Source organism: Oryctolagus cuniculus, chromosome 13 (assembly GCF_051225735.1).
Source record: "Oryctolagus cuniculus isolate XC-2025 breed Fujian yellow rabbit chromosome 13, ASM5122573v1, whole genome shotgun sequence".
Taxonomy (NCBI): domain Eukaryota; kingdom Metazoa; phylum Chordata; class Mammalia; order Lagomorpha; family Leporidae; genus Oryctolagus; species Oryctolagus cuniculus.
This window is the reverse complement of record NC_142879.1, coordinates 851,300-865,685: the sequence shown is the minus strand read 5'-3', so window position 1 is coordinate 865,685 and position 14,386 is coordinate 851,300. Positions and strand designations below refer to the sequence as shown.

General features: G+C 58.5%; 1 protein-coding gene across 1 annotated transcript in view; it reads right to left on the bottom strand.

The window, feature by feature from the left end:
* The window catches only part of RGSL1 (regulator of G protein signaling like 1), a 50,978-nt gene that overhangs the window by 27,552 nt on the left and 9,040 nt on the right, over positions 1-14,386 (bottom strand). Inside the window, exons 5-9 of the mRNA XM_070056225.2 lie at positions 7,447-7,551; positions 6,487-6,648; positions 4,405-5,357; positions 1,936-1,998; positions 1,295-1,517 (exon numbers count right to left, since the gene is read on the bottom strand). Of these exons, the coding sequence (XP_069912326.2) occupies positions 1,295-1,517; positions 1,936-1,998; positions 4,405-5,357; positions 6,487-6,648; positions 7,447-7,551 (1,506 nt within the window). The remainder of the gene's footprint in view (positions 1-1,294; positions 1,518-1,935; positions 1,999-4,404; positions 5,358-6,486; positions 6,649-7,446; positions 7,552-14,386) is intronic.

Below are 14,386 nucleotides of genomic sequence, written 5' to 3'. Positions count from 1 at the left end.
CTGTGAGCTTGTGGTGCAGCCTGGAGACAGAGTCCGCCCAGAGCCAGGGCCCCCGCCTGGGCCAATGGAAGGAGGCCCCAAGCCAGGTGGGACCGTGCCCCAAAGAGCAGTGGTGAGGAGGGAAGGCTGTGCTGAGGGTGGAGGCCCCGGGGGTGGCCACTTCCTGCCTGTGCTGACGCCCACTGCTGGCCCTGACTCCTGGGAGAGGCTGGGATGCTGAGTGGGTCGAGACCAAACACAGGTCTGCTCGAAGCAGATCCAAGTCGCCCAGGCAGGGCTCTGAGCGCAGGCCCAGGGACGGCTTTGCACACTGAGTGAGCGTGGAGGTTTTAAAGGGCTCAGTGCCACGGGTTTTCGTGATCTAACAGGTTCTGTCCGTGGAACACCTGCTTGCTATGCAAATGCTTTCAAAACGTTCTTGGAAATGGAATAAGATACATTTACGTTGGTGCCAAAAGAACTGAAATCCATGCATGGTGGCGTCTTCCGAAGGTTCATGGAAAACGCAATGATGAAAAGGCTGGGTATGGATCTCCAACTCCCTGAAGCCCTGTTGTGAGTCACCTTGAGCCCCGTCAACAAGACCGGGAAACGCAGGCCACCATCCCGTGGTGTGCGTGGAGGGGCGAGGGGCAGGGCGGGGTCAGCGCTCGAGCCGGTAGAGCGGGGACACAGCACGGCCATGGGTACACAGGGTGTGCCGGCTCTCCTCTCCCTGTGCTTTCCAAAGTGCAGGTGCCGGCTCACACGCCCGTGGAGAGACGGGGCCAGCGCCAGCACGGGTAACCGGGGAGGCTCCCGTACATAGGTGTGTCCACGTATGTGGGTGTGCGGCTGAGGGCTCGTGAGGCCATGGGAGGCCAGTGGGCTGAGCGTGAGGGCTCTCAGCACCCTCCCACGTCTTAGTGGGTGCCACCCTGGTGGAGCCCTCTGGGTTTGCATAGCAAAGGCGGATGCACACGGGCCTTCACGAGAGACAAGGAGTCTGGGGGCTGCAGGAAGTGATGCTGGGGTCCGCAGAGGGCACGGCAGCCCGTGGACCTGCTCCTGGGGTGCTGGGAGGAGGTGTGAGCTTACCTGTGCCCAGGTAACCGCGTGGCGCAGGCTTGGCTGGGGCTCCTCTGTCCGCACTCTGCCCCGGACATGGGACCTCCCCGTGCACCTCCCCTCTCACTCACAGGTTATTTTGGCCGTTGGAGGAGTTGACCTTTCTGTGCCAGGCTGGACGCACAGTGACTGACCACTGGGTGGTGAACCTCCTTCCCCACCGCCCATGGCCCGGTGATGCCCTCACCTGCCAGGAACACCGGCGCCCTGACTTCCACCTGCAGAGAGCCGCCTTGCCGCAGGTCCTCGGCCGCCAGCCGCCGCCACTGCGCCGCGTCCATCTCCTCCAGGTTGGCCAGCGCCTGGCTCAGCACCAGGGCTTCCTGGGTCCTCTTGTACAGGAAGGTGCTCTCTTCCATGCTCATGGCCGCTCTTTTACGCCACCGGGTCTTGACCAATCTGCTCTGAGTCTGGGGGAGGGGAGACAGTGTCGGCAGCAACAACCGGGGCACAAGCAAGTTTGGTGACCTCCGGTTCCCTTGCCTCCCGCCACTCGCTGCCGCCCACTCCCCTGTGCCCACTCCCTCCCCGACACCCACTCCAGCACCCACTCCCCCCCAACTCCCTCCTGTCCATCACCTGGCACCCGACCACCACTGCTCCTCGCACACCCCGCCCACCCTCATCTGTCACCCTCCCCTGTCCTGGGGGAGAGCCCTATGTGCAGATGACTTCATCAAGGTCGGGGTCTTTCCTCTTGGGAGGTTTTCTTTGGGACACAGGGACCCTGCCAGTCTCTGGCTGCCTTCGGGGAAACGGTGACTTCACTCACTTAGCAAACAGGGTTTCTAAGGCAGCAGTGCCCCATTCCCAACCCCAACCCCTCACCGTGAAGTTGAGGAACCAGTAGTCATCCTCGTGCAGGAACTCGTCATACCAGGGGCTGAGGGCCTGGAAACAGACGCAGCGCCAGTGTTAGGGACGCTGCTCGGCTTCTGGGGGGCCTTGGAGCTGGGGCCACCGCTGGCCTGAGTGCGGCCGCCCACAGAACCTTGCTCTGAGTCTGGAAGCCCTGTCCTCAGCGTAGATGTTGGAGAGGAGCCACGAGCCGGTTTGAAGACCGTCACTTCTCATCTGCCTGTTACTGCTTCCTGTCCAGAGAGTCCCCTCAAAACCAAGCACCTTCCAACCCGGCCCCGGGCAGCGGCGGCGATGGCCCAAGCGCCTGGCCCCTGCCACCCACCTGGGAGACCCCGACGGAGTTCCTGGCTCCTGGCTTGGACCCGTGCCCCATCCATTGCTGGCACGTGGGGAATGGAGTGCATGTATGAGGGTACTTCAAGTTTCTGAGAAACTGGAACTGAACGTAAGCTGATTTTGAGGTGAAAAGTTTGAAATCACGCACAGGTGGGTGTGTGGCCTGGCTGTGAGGGTGCTGGTTGGGACACCCACATCCCATATCAGAGGACGTGAGTTCAAAGCCGGGCTCCGGCTCCTGACCTGGGAGGCAGCGGTGGCTCAAGTGACTGGGTTCCCGCCAGACTCCCGGCTCTGGCCCCAGTCCAGCCCTGGTGGCTGTGGGCCTTTGGAGACTGAGCCAGCGGACAGGAGCATATGTGTGTTCTATCTGCCTGCCCCTCTCTCTGCCTCTCAAACTTTTTAAAAGTGAAATCCATGCAGTTTTTGCATAACACAGATTTCCACGAATTCTGCAATTTTTTGCACCAAAATATACTTTTAAAATCTTTTTTTCTACAAACTACGATCCTAATACTGATCAAACCATAATAACTAAGCAGCATCTGAAACCCTACAACCATTTTCCTTTGTACTGTATTAGGGCTTCCCTCCCTCACTGGACAATCCCCTGCCCCAGCGCAGAGCATGTCGGAAGCAACAGGCAGAGTGTCGCACTCCAGGCTCTGGGGGCGACTGGGTCTGTGTCGCAAGCACCTCGCTGAAGCTGCAGCCTCTGCTGAAGGCAGACAGGCGGCTGGGGTGCCTGGGATTCCCGCAACAGCCACGCGTCACCGGAGCGGCAGTGGACGTAAGATCTACTCCCAGAGGGTGGCAAAGAGGGAGAGAGGTCTTCTACCTACGGATTCCCTCCACTCCCCAAATACCAGCAACGGAAGCGGCTCAGGCCCACACCAGGAGCCAGGCGCTACATCGGCCTCGCAAGTACGTGACAGGGGCCCAAGCGTGCCAGGCACGTTAGCCAGGAGACGGACCATAGTGGAGCAGCCGGGACCTGCACTGGCGCTCCCCCGTGGGCGGCAGGTGTCCTGAGCGGCGGCGCACCTGCTGGCCCACCCCTCGGCAGAGTCCCGAGCACGCGGTACAGAACTGCTAATCCCGTCCTGTAGGCTGGGCCTGTGCGTTGCTCACGACTGAGACTTTGCTCCTCTAGTCAAGAAAACTTGTGTCTTTCAACACTTGTTCTTCTATTCTCAACTCACTTATTTTTCCCCTAATCTTTGGTATTTCCTTCCCTCTGGCAAGGTTGGGCTTGATTCTGCTTTCTGTAGCTCCTTGAGGTGTAAGGTTTGGCTGTCTTTGGCGACCTCTACCCTGGCTTTGTGGGCAGTCGGGGGTGGAAACCCCTCTTAAATTTCAAGATCTTCCGTTCCTGTTTACTGCCACAGAATATCTTCCAGTTTACTTTTTGCTTTTCCCTTTGACTCAGAAGCTAAGCATGTGCTGTTTAATTGTATTTGTCAATTTTTTGTATTTTCTCTATTATGATTTCTAACTTGTTCTATTGTGATCAATCAGAAGTAGTTCCTGGAATACTTCCAACCCTGGTGTCTTTAGGGCTTGTTTTGAGACCGACTGCATGCTGGAGCCTGGCGAGCCCCTGTGTGCACCTGAGGGTAGGGAGAATTCTATCGGCTCAGCTAGAAAGTTCTGTGCCTGCAAGGTCACTTGGCTTTGTGGTTTCTGCATTTTCCCGTGTGAAAGGTCTCTTGGCAGTGGGGTATGGAAATCTCACTATTTCTCCCTTCGGATGTGTCAACGTTTGCTTTACATATCTGAGTGCTGGATGGGAGCACGCGTGGTCATCACTGTTATATGTTCCTGTCGAATGGCTCCTTCTGGTATTACATAACGACTTCTGTCTCTCCTGACAGCTTTGGTTTAAGTCATTTTTTCCCCTAAGTATGGCCACCCCGGTTCGTTTCTTCCTTTGCACGGAGCTTCATCTTCCTACACTGTCACTTGCAGTGGGGGGACTGGGGTCCCGGCCAGCCCCCTTCTCCCTGAGAGCTGACTGGCTGGGCGCCGTGAGAGGGCGGGCCCTGGGCGGGGCGGGAACCGCGGGAAGCAGGTGACGGACGGGCCCTGGGGAGGGCCCACCTTGCAGATCTCCTTCTGGGCCTTGGGAATCCAGGGGTTCACGTCCCCGGAGGGCAGCAGCTCCCTCAGGCCCCGCAGGGTCTGCGGCCTGAGCGGCAGGCGCGGGCGGCTCTGCTCGCTCAGGTAGAGCTCGCAGATCCGGTCGCTCAGCACGTGGCGGAAGGCGGCCCTGCCGGTCGCCCTGTTGCTCATCAGGACGCTGAGGAAGTGGTGCAGGTCCTGCCACAGGCCCAGGAGCTGGGCCTCCACCGTCAGCCTCATCTTCCTCAGGTAGTCCCGGAAGGGCCCCCCGGCACAGGCGTCGGCACACAGGGCCCAGTGGGTGTAGGCGCAGGGCAGGCTCTGCCTGGACGCTCCCCTGACGGTCACCTGGGAGGGGTGGCTGATGATGGGGGTGGCGGTGCGCAGGTGCGTGGAGAACTTGGTCTCAAAGAGGCCCTCCATGCGCAGGTGGCCCGTGGCCTTCTTCTTCGCGCTGGGCTTCTGGGCAGACGCGAGGTCCTTCTCCCGGGACCGGGCGGCCGTCTGCTCCGAGACCACCTCTGCGGAGGGCGGCGCGTGCAGACCCAGCGTCGCCGGCGGCCGCGCCTCGCCCGCGTCCGGCCGGGGCTCCATCTCCAGGGACTGGGCGCTGGGGTCCAGCTGCAGCCACAGCTTCCTCTTGGACGCCCTGCTGGAGTAGCGCCTCTGCGAGGGGAAGCCCTTCCGGATGCTCATGTTCAGAGGGAGCCCGCCGGCGCGCGCGCAGCCCACGCTGCCCAGGCGGCCCTCGTACTCCTGCAGCAGGCCGCGGCACGCCTCCTCGCGCGCCAGCGCCGCCTTGGCGTGCGTGTAGAAGTTGGGGAGCCAGTAGCTCTGCAGCTTGAAGAGCGCCACCTTCTGCATGTGGCCGAGGGTCTCCCTCCGCGTGGTCGACTGGTGGGGATGCCAGATGGACAGGTTCAACAGGGACTCTGCGGGGACGAGAGGAGCGGACCTGAGCGGACGCCCGTCCGGAGGGAGTGCGCTGGGCGGAAGTGACGGAACGCCCAGCCGGAAGTGTGCTGGGCGGAAATGACGTGTGGTGGGTGGGCGGGACATGGAGGACGGAAGTGATGTATGCCAGCCGGAAGGGATGGGGCGGAAGTGACCTGCGGCGGCCCAGCAGGGACTGGAGAGCCCTATGGTTTTCCCCAGCGTCTTCGCTCCTCGGACGCTCGGGCACTCGGGCACTCGGGCGGGGCGGGCACAGCACGCACCCCGAGGACTTCCCGGAGGTCCGCTCACGCTCAGCCACCCTGTCTCTCCCTTCCGCCCTCCCCAGCTGTGAATGTTGTTGTAAAGAAAAGTACGGGGTCCGCAGGGTCATTCATGACGGAGGAGGGGCCGGGGCCGGGGCCGGGGTGTGAGGGGAAATCCCGCAAACCCCGGAGGGCCTGGTGGTGCAGGGCCCAGGCCCGCCCTGGTCTCCCGTGCAGGGCCCCGGGCCGCGCTTGAGGTCTGTGAGCCACACGTGCCTTCCTCTGGCTTCCAGCCCTCGAAACTGGCGCTGCACAGGCGTTTGGCCTCCTGGTCACCGCAGCCCTGTCCATGCGGGAGCGCCCGGCTCCAGCTTCCGGCTGCAGTGCTCCCTGGGAGGCGGCAGTGACGGCCCAAGTTCTGGGGTCCCTGCCACTCGGGGGACCTGGACTGAGTTTCCAGCCCCAGCTTTGGCCTGGGCCAGCCTCAGCTGTCACGGGCATTTGGGGAGGGCGCGAGTGGATGGAGCGCTCTCGTGCTCCATGCCTACTTCTCAAGTAATAACTAAAAATAAAAACAGAAAAGTATGCATTTAGCCCGCTTGGCCGCAGGCTGTAGTCTGTTCTAGAGAACTCTAGTCCAGAAGAAAAAAATGGCCGCAGTCTCGGGCTCAGATGGCACAGGGGCTCCTCGACACCCCGTCCCTAGCCCTCTCCACGGCCTCCGGCCACCCTTCCTGCGGGCCACACCTCAAGGGCCAGCCTGGGCAGTGGGTCCCTTCCACACGCTCCCGGGAACGCGGCCGCTGGCAGCCCGCAGCCTGCAGGCGGAGGGGAGGGGCGGCGCAGGGGGGCGGGGCCTCACTGATGTTCACGTTGCAGAGCGTCAGCACGCGGGAGCCCTCCTGCAGGTGGGTGGCCTTCAGCGCCAGCAGAAGGGACAGGTAGTGGTCCTCCACCTCCGGGTCTGTCTCATCCAGGCTTAGGATCTTCTCAGCAAGGATCCAGAAATCCACCAGCTCCTCCCCTGCGGACCGGAGGGGCGGGCTCGGGGCTGCACCCAGAGACCCCAGCGACCCTAGCGACCACTCCTGGGGCTGAGGCTTCCCCTGCCGGTGAGCGGGGAAGGTGGAAGCCTTGGTGACTTTTTGTTGCTAGAAAAGCTGTCACTTTGGGGAAAACCGTGAGCTCTGAGGGTGGCTGGGGGACATCTGCGGGGTGAGGGAGGGGTAGAACACCTTCTGGGCCATGGACCCCAGGCAGTCGCAGAAGGACACAGGAGCCAAGGTGCCAGCAGCCACAGCCCGCTGTGGCCTGCTCCCTGGAGCAGGCCACAGCCCGCTGTGGCCTGCTCCCTGGAGCCCGGGTGTCACCCCTGCAACTCGGGCTTGTCCCTGCCGAGACTTGGTGCTGCTGAGCCGGGCTGCCCCCCCCACCCCCCCACCCCCCCACCCCCCCCACCCCCGCCTGCAGCCACTGCCAGGCCCCGGCAGCCTGGACTCAACAGGCCAGGAGGCTGTGGGCCCAGCACTGTGTGCGGTCTGTCTCCCACCATGGCGGCAGCTTCACAAAGCAGACTCTCAGCTCTTGCCCAGCTGGGTGTCTCCTAAAACGCGGCGGCTGCCCTGCAGTGGGGCTCAGCAGATGCCAGTGAGTGGGTGATGCGTGAATGAATGAACGCAGGGACTCAGCGCTCGCAGCCCAACCTCCCAGAGCCACCGGTGTTTCTCTGGTGGCCACCGCAGACGCTCGCGGCTGCTGACGGGGGCTCTGGGGCCCCTGGACGCGGGCAGAGCTTGCAGAGGCCAGGACGGCGGGAACGCACCTGCACTGCCCTTGAGGTAGGAGCAGAAGCGCCACATGCCCCGGACCCCACCAGCGCACTTCTGGAGCAGCCACTGGTCTGCCGTCTTCCACCTCATCATCTTGGCTGCCAGGAAGAGTCACGGTGAGAGAGAGAGGGAGCTCTTCCCAGCCGCCCCACCTCGCGCACAGCCAGGCCCCCATTCGCTGCGCGCTCTAACACCCGGGCAGCCTCAGTCGGGGGCTGGATGTGCGCTGAGGCAGGGGTGTGGGGAGCAGCGAGCGGGCAGTGAACGCAGGAGTGGCGCGAGGGCACGCAGCGTCCGCCCGTGGCGTGCGCTCATTCACGCTGTGTGACCGTCACCTCCCTGCACCCCCAGAACTGCCTTCTCTTGGAAACAGACTCCGCACGCACTGAACACCCACTCCCCGGCCGCCCCCAGCAGCCCCACGCTGCCTCCTGTCTCCAGGTCCCTTGTGAGATGACGCATGCAGCCTGCCCTTTGGTGATGGGCACACGTCCCTGCGGGATGCGTGTGCCGTGCGATCGCCACGTGTGTGCAGAGACCACACCTGGCTTACTCATTCGCCCGCTGATGGACACCTGCTGGCTCCCGCATCTCAGCTGTGTGGACGCTGTCGTAGGACGACAGGTGCCCCTGGAGGCCCCGTTTGTGCACCGGGGCAGGCATGCTGGGTCTCATGCTGGCTCTGTTTCCGGTGTTTGAGGAACTTCCAGGCAGCTTTGCCCGCAGCTGCACCACGTGACGTCCCACCCAGGACGCATGGGCTCCGGGCTGCACGGCCTCACCAACACTTGTTTGTGGCTTTCGATCATGGGCGTCTTGATGGGTGTGAGGTGGCTGCTAGCCGTGGCTGCGACTTGCGTTTCCCTCATGATTAGGGGCCACTTGTGCACCTTCGCTGCAGAAACCTGCACTCGGGCCCCTGCCCAGTTTTGCATCCTGTGTGTGTTTGCTGTGTCTTCTTGTTCAGGTTCAGTTCTCTGTGTATTGTAGATATCACTCCGTCATCAGGCAAGGTGATTTCCAAGTATTTCCGTTGACCCTATGGGCTGCCTGTTTAGTCTTTTTTTTTTTTGACAGAGTTAGACACAGAGAGAGAAACAGAGATAAACGTTTTCCTTTTTCCATTGGTTCACCCCCCAAGTGGCCGCTACAGCCGGCGTGTTGTGTCTGGCGTGCTGCGCCTATCGGAAGCCAGGAGCCAGGTGCTTCCTCCTGGTCTCCCATGGGGTCCAGGGCCCAAGCACTTGGGCCATCCTCCACTGCATTCCCGGGCCACAGCAGAGAGCTGGACTGGAAGAGGAGCAACCAGGACAGAATCCAGCGCCCCGACCGGGGCTAGAACCCGGGGTGCTGGTGCCACAGGTGGAGGATTAGCCTAGTGAGCCGCGGCGCCAGCCACTAAGTCTTTTTGATACATACATTTAAAAATCTTTCCTGAAGTCTAATTTTTTTTTCTCTACCTTTGCAGGCACATCTGAGAAATCACTGTCAAATACAATGTCATAAAGATTTTGTTCTATGTTTTCCTTTGAGTTTTAGTTCTTCCATTTAAGTCTTTGATTCATTTGGAGTTATTTTTTAGTTTCTATTTATTTACTTTAAAATTTATTTATATGAAAGGCAGAGTGACAGAGAGGGAGGGACAGAGAGAGAGATCTTTTATCTCCTGGTTCACTCTCCAGTGGCCACAACCACCATGGCTGGGCCAGGCTGAAGCCAAGAGCCAGAATTTTCCACACAGGTCTCCCACATGGGTGGCAAGGGGCCAAGTGCTTGGCCATCTTCCACTGAATTCCCAGGAGCATTAGCAGGGAGCTGGGTCGGCAGCAAGCGACCGGCACTCTGCCAGGAGACGTGGCTGAGCCTGCTGTGCCACAGTGCCAGCCCCTGCAGCTGTGTTTAGGATTTCCTCTTCAGACTGTTCGGTCTGAGGACAGAGTTACAGCTCGTCTCTGTGCACTGCCTCTCTACCTGCTGCGGGTATCGCGATGGTCCGTCCAGCTGCAGATGTGTGTAACTATGGGGTGACCTTGCAGTGCTGGACTTCGCATCAGCATACGCTGGCCTCTGTCCTCGTGACTGCCCAACTCGTTTGGTGGAAGTTGCTGCAGGCAGCAGCGCGTTGTGTGGGCGACTGCTCTCATGCGGCGTCTGTTCCCATCCACTCACTTTCCGCCCGTCCAGGTTTCTGTTAGTCTGTTTTCTGTTAGTCTGTTTTCTGTTAGTCTGTTTTCATCACAGACTCGGTGAGTTGGAAAGGAAACAGGTTCACCAGCAGACGGAAGAACTCTCTCTGACTCCCCCTCCCTTTGTCTGTGACTCCACCTCTCAAATAAATAAAAATCTTTAAAAAAAAAAAGAGAAAGGAAACAGGTTCACTTTGGCCCACGGTTCTGAGCGGCGAGGTCAGGGCCGCACGTGGTGAGGGCCTCTGGCAGAGTCCCCAAGGCAGCACCGGGCATCAGAAGACGGGGAGCACGCGTGTTTGTGTGTCTGGCTGGCGGCTCCCTCTTCTTAAATTTTTAAAAAAGATTTATTTATTTATTTATTTGAAAGAGTTATAGAGAGAGAGGAAGAGAGAGAGAGAGAGAGATCTTCCAGTCACTGGCTCACTCCCCAAATGGCCACAACAGTCAGGGCTGGGCCAGGCTGAAGCCAGGAGCCAGGAGCTTCTTCCTGGTCTCCCACGTGGGTGCAGGGGCTCAAGCACCCGGGCCATCTTATGCTGCTTTCTCAGGCCATAGCAGGGGCTGGATCTCAAGTGGAGCAGCCAGGACTCAAACCTGCGTCCATGTGGGATGATGGTGTCACAGGCAATGGCTTCGCCTGCTGTGTCACAGCGCTGTCCCTCCCTCTTCTTAGGGAGCCACCAGGACTGGGTAATGGGGCTCCAGTCTAAGGACTTTATCCAACCCTGAGCTCCTCCCCGTGGTCCCCGCGGACAAACTGTGGCATCGGCTTTGTAGGTGGAGGGAGTCTCCTGCAAACACGTGAAGCTGGGCCTTATTTTTCAATTGATTCTGCCATCCTTCACCCTTTGGTTGAAGAGTTCAATCCGTTTGCACTCAGAAGTTACCAGTAAGTGGGGGCCTCCTCTCATTTGCCATTTGTTCTCCACGTGCCCCAGGTCCTTCTCGGTCCTCAGTTCTGCACCGCTGTTCTTGCCTCCTGTGTCTTGTTGTCGTCTGAGTTCCTTGCGCATCTGCCTCATTCCACGGCTGTTTCCTGGCAGTCAGCGGGGCTGTGTTTAACCCTGCAGGTATACAACACTCGAGCGTAGTTTGCGACAGCGTAGCTTCAGTAACGTAACAGTCGGCTCCGTCACGGCTCTGTCTCCATTCCTTCTGGTGGTTGATGTAAAAAATGCTGCATCGTTACACCCGAGCGCCCCCAGACATAAACCAGTCGTTTGGCAGCCTGCATTCGACTCTCGTACGGAGACAACAAAATGTAATATGGAGTGAAAATCAAAGTTGCAGTTATGCCAGCCTTTAGACTAATAGGCTCTTTAAAAACTATCCGGTCTCTTAAATAAGCAGCAAACAGAGAGCGCTAACAAGTCGCTGTCGGTGACGCAGCTTCTCCAGGTCCACGTCCCCACTTCCCTGAGCCCTGGCCTCCACCTCCCGCTACGCAAGGCTCCCTCAGGCAGGTCCCCCGGGAAGCTCCCCCAGCCTCTGTTTATCTGGGGCTGTCACTTCACTCTGATTTTCAAAGAAAGTTTTCCTGCGTAGAGTCTGATCACTGGTTGTCTGTGTTTTTTTGTTTTGTTTTGTTTTTGTTTTTTTCGATTTTAGGAATTTGAATGTATTAGCTCACTGGGCCCTGGACTTGAAAGTCTCCATGAGGGGCTGACGCTGCGGCTCACTAGGCTAATCCTCTGCCTGCGGCACCGGCACCACTGGTTCTAGTCCCGGTCGGGGCGCCGGATTCTGTCCCAGTTGCCCCTCTTCCAGTCCAGCTCTCTGCTGTGGCCCGGGAGTGCAGTGGAGGATGGCCCAAGTGCTTGGGCCCTGCACCCCATGGGAGACCAGGAGGAAGCACCTGGCTCCTGGCTTTGGATCAGTGCGGCGTGCCGGCCGTAGCGGCCACTTGGGGGGGTGAACCAATGGAAGGAAGACCTTTCTCTCTCTCTCTCTCTCTCACTGTCCACTCTGCCTGTCAAAAAAAGAAAGTCTCCGTGAGGAATCAGCGTGTGATCTCCTGAGGATCCCTGTGAGTGGGGAGTCTCCTCTCTGCCGCGTTTGTCTTCCGAGAGCTCGATTATAATGTGTCTTGGTGTGGGCTTGAGCTCGTCTTACAGCAGTCCATTGAGCCTTGTGCCTGTTTGCATTCGCGTATTTCAGAGTCCAGAGCACTAACCGTTAACTGTGGGACCCACATGCGCGAATTCCGTCAGGTTTTGTGGCCGCGTCTATGCAGTGTCCTCTCGCCGGCTCTGCCCCTCCTCTTCCCTGGGACCCTCACAGTGCAGCACTGCTCTGCCTGCCAGTGTCCCGGTGCCCTTAGGCCCTGCGCCCCTTCCTCAGCCTCTGCTCCTCTGTCTTGTCTTCGGCTTCCAGGTTCTTCTGCCTTTGAGTCTCTCTGCTGGACTTTTCACTTCTATTGTTGTACTTTCAGCTCAAAGTTTTCTTTTTGACCTATTTTTTCGGCTTTCTCTCTCTCGACTGACACTTCCATTCTGCTCAGACATCATTGTCATTCTCCACATCTCCCCCGGGGTCTTGGAGCACCTTTGAGACTGTTGTTTCAACGTCTTTGTCTAGTAGATCTGACAACAGGGCTTTTTCAGGGACAGTTTCTTTTGATTTGTATATTTCCATGTAAAGGGGTCCTGCTTTCCTGTTTCTTTGTATGCCATGTGAGTTTTCTGGCTGAAGGCTAGTCATTTCCAGGTGAGCTTTTTGGCTGAAGGCTAGTCATTTCCAGGTGAGCTTTTTGGCTGTTATTTCAATCTAATAATGCAGAACTTCTGGAAATCCACTCCTTCCTAGATGTGGTGGAATGAGAAGGCCGTGCCAAGATGGCCACTGGCAAGTGAGCGTCAGTTACTCAGGAATGGCTTTGGAACGCACCTGGCAATGGAGCCTGCCTGGCAACAGGCAGTGATTGGTTATGGCATAAACCGCCCCTTGACCACACTGGCTGCCTCGGCTGTATAAGCTGCTGCACCAACTGAAATAAACGAGTCTGCGAGCTGCTCACCTCTGGCCTGCTTTCACCACACTCCCGGGGTCTGTGTCGTGACTCCGTGCCTCTTGCCCTCACCACGCTCCTCCTCTCAGAACGAATCCTCAGCAACACCTAGAGTTTCCTGAGTTTTGCTATGATGTTTGTTTCTGAGGTTTAGAGTTGTTGCAGGATGTTTCTGTGCCAGGGGTCAGCCTGGGGGATGAACTCAGGTCTTCTTGGGTCTTTTCTGAGCCTGCACCTGTTCCTAGTCATTAGTTGTGTTCCCAGCCTTCTCCATATGTGCAGCAGCATCTCAGTGTCCTGCTCTTTAATGTCTGCCTCCCACGAGAAAGAGAAAAACACAGGGGAAGAGGGATGTCGGACCGTCAGCGGGGGACCTTCACTTCCCTGGAAGGACTGGGTGCACCCCTGGGGAGGTGCATCAAGAGTGGCCACACTCCCCTCTGCTGTGCTTCTTCGACCAGAGCAGAATCAGCACTTGGAGCACAGACCCCTAGGGTGTGGAAGACTCGGTCCTCTTTGCTCACCCTGGCTCACAGAACAGGTGCACAGCTCTGCCTGTCCCGGGCTGTGGCTGTGTGGCTGTCACCATGTGAGAACTGGCCTTGAGTGACACTGGCTGACATGCACAGCCTACGATCTCAACAGAGTTCCAAAGTGGTTTCATCAACAGATGCCACCTTTGTGGTCAGCCAGGCGAGGAGACAAATTCTGGGAGCGTCCCACTGTCCCATCTCCTTGGAACGCTCCTCCTCTGGTGAGATTTGGAAGGCCCACGCGGGCTGCTGTTAGCAGGAGAGCAAGGTCAGAAGCAAGTTGTGTTAGGAGATGGTTTCAGTTCCCAGGTAAGAAATGATGGTGTTTAGGCCAGATGGTGGGACGAAAGCGGTGAGATTTGTCAGACCCTGGTATGCATGGACAGTTTCACCTTGTGAGGTCCACAGACCAGCCCATGTGACTCCTGCTCACTGCTCCGGGGGACAGTTTTTCAGCAGACAGTGTACTGCTGCACCATGGGCTGGGCCACCCACTTGTCACGAACTCAGTCAGCATTTGCACCTTGTAGGAGCGGATTGCTTTGCAGTAGGGCCTCTGTTTCTACACACACACACACACACACACATGCACAGGCACACACATGCACAGGTACACATGCACAGGCACACACATGCACACACGCGCACGTACACACATGCACACGCACACACAAGCACAGGGACACACATGCACGGTACACATGCACGCGCACACACATGTACACACATGCACATGTACACACATGCACAGACACATGCACAGGCACACACATGCACAGGCACACACATGCACGAGTACACACATGCACAGGTACACACATGCACAGACACATGCACAGGCACACACACATGCACAGGTACGCACACATGCACAGGCACACACATGCACAGGCACACACATGCACAGGCACACACAGGCACAGGCACACACCTGCACAGGTACACACATGCACAGGTACACACAGGCACAGGCACACACATGCACAGGTACACACATGCACCGGCACACACATGCACAGGCGCACACACATGCACAGGCACACACATGCACAGGCACACACATGCACAGGCACAGACAGGCAGAGGTACACACAGGCACAGGCACACACATGCACAGGTACACACATGCACAGGTACACACATGCACAGGTACACACATGCACTGGCACACACATGCACAGGCACACACACATGCACAGGCACA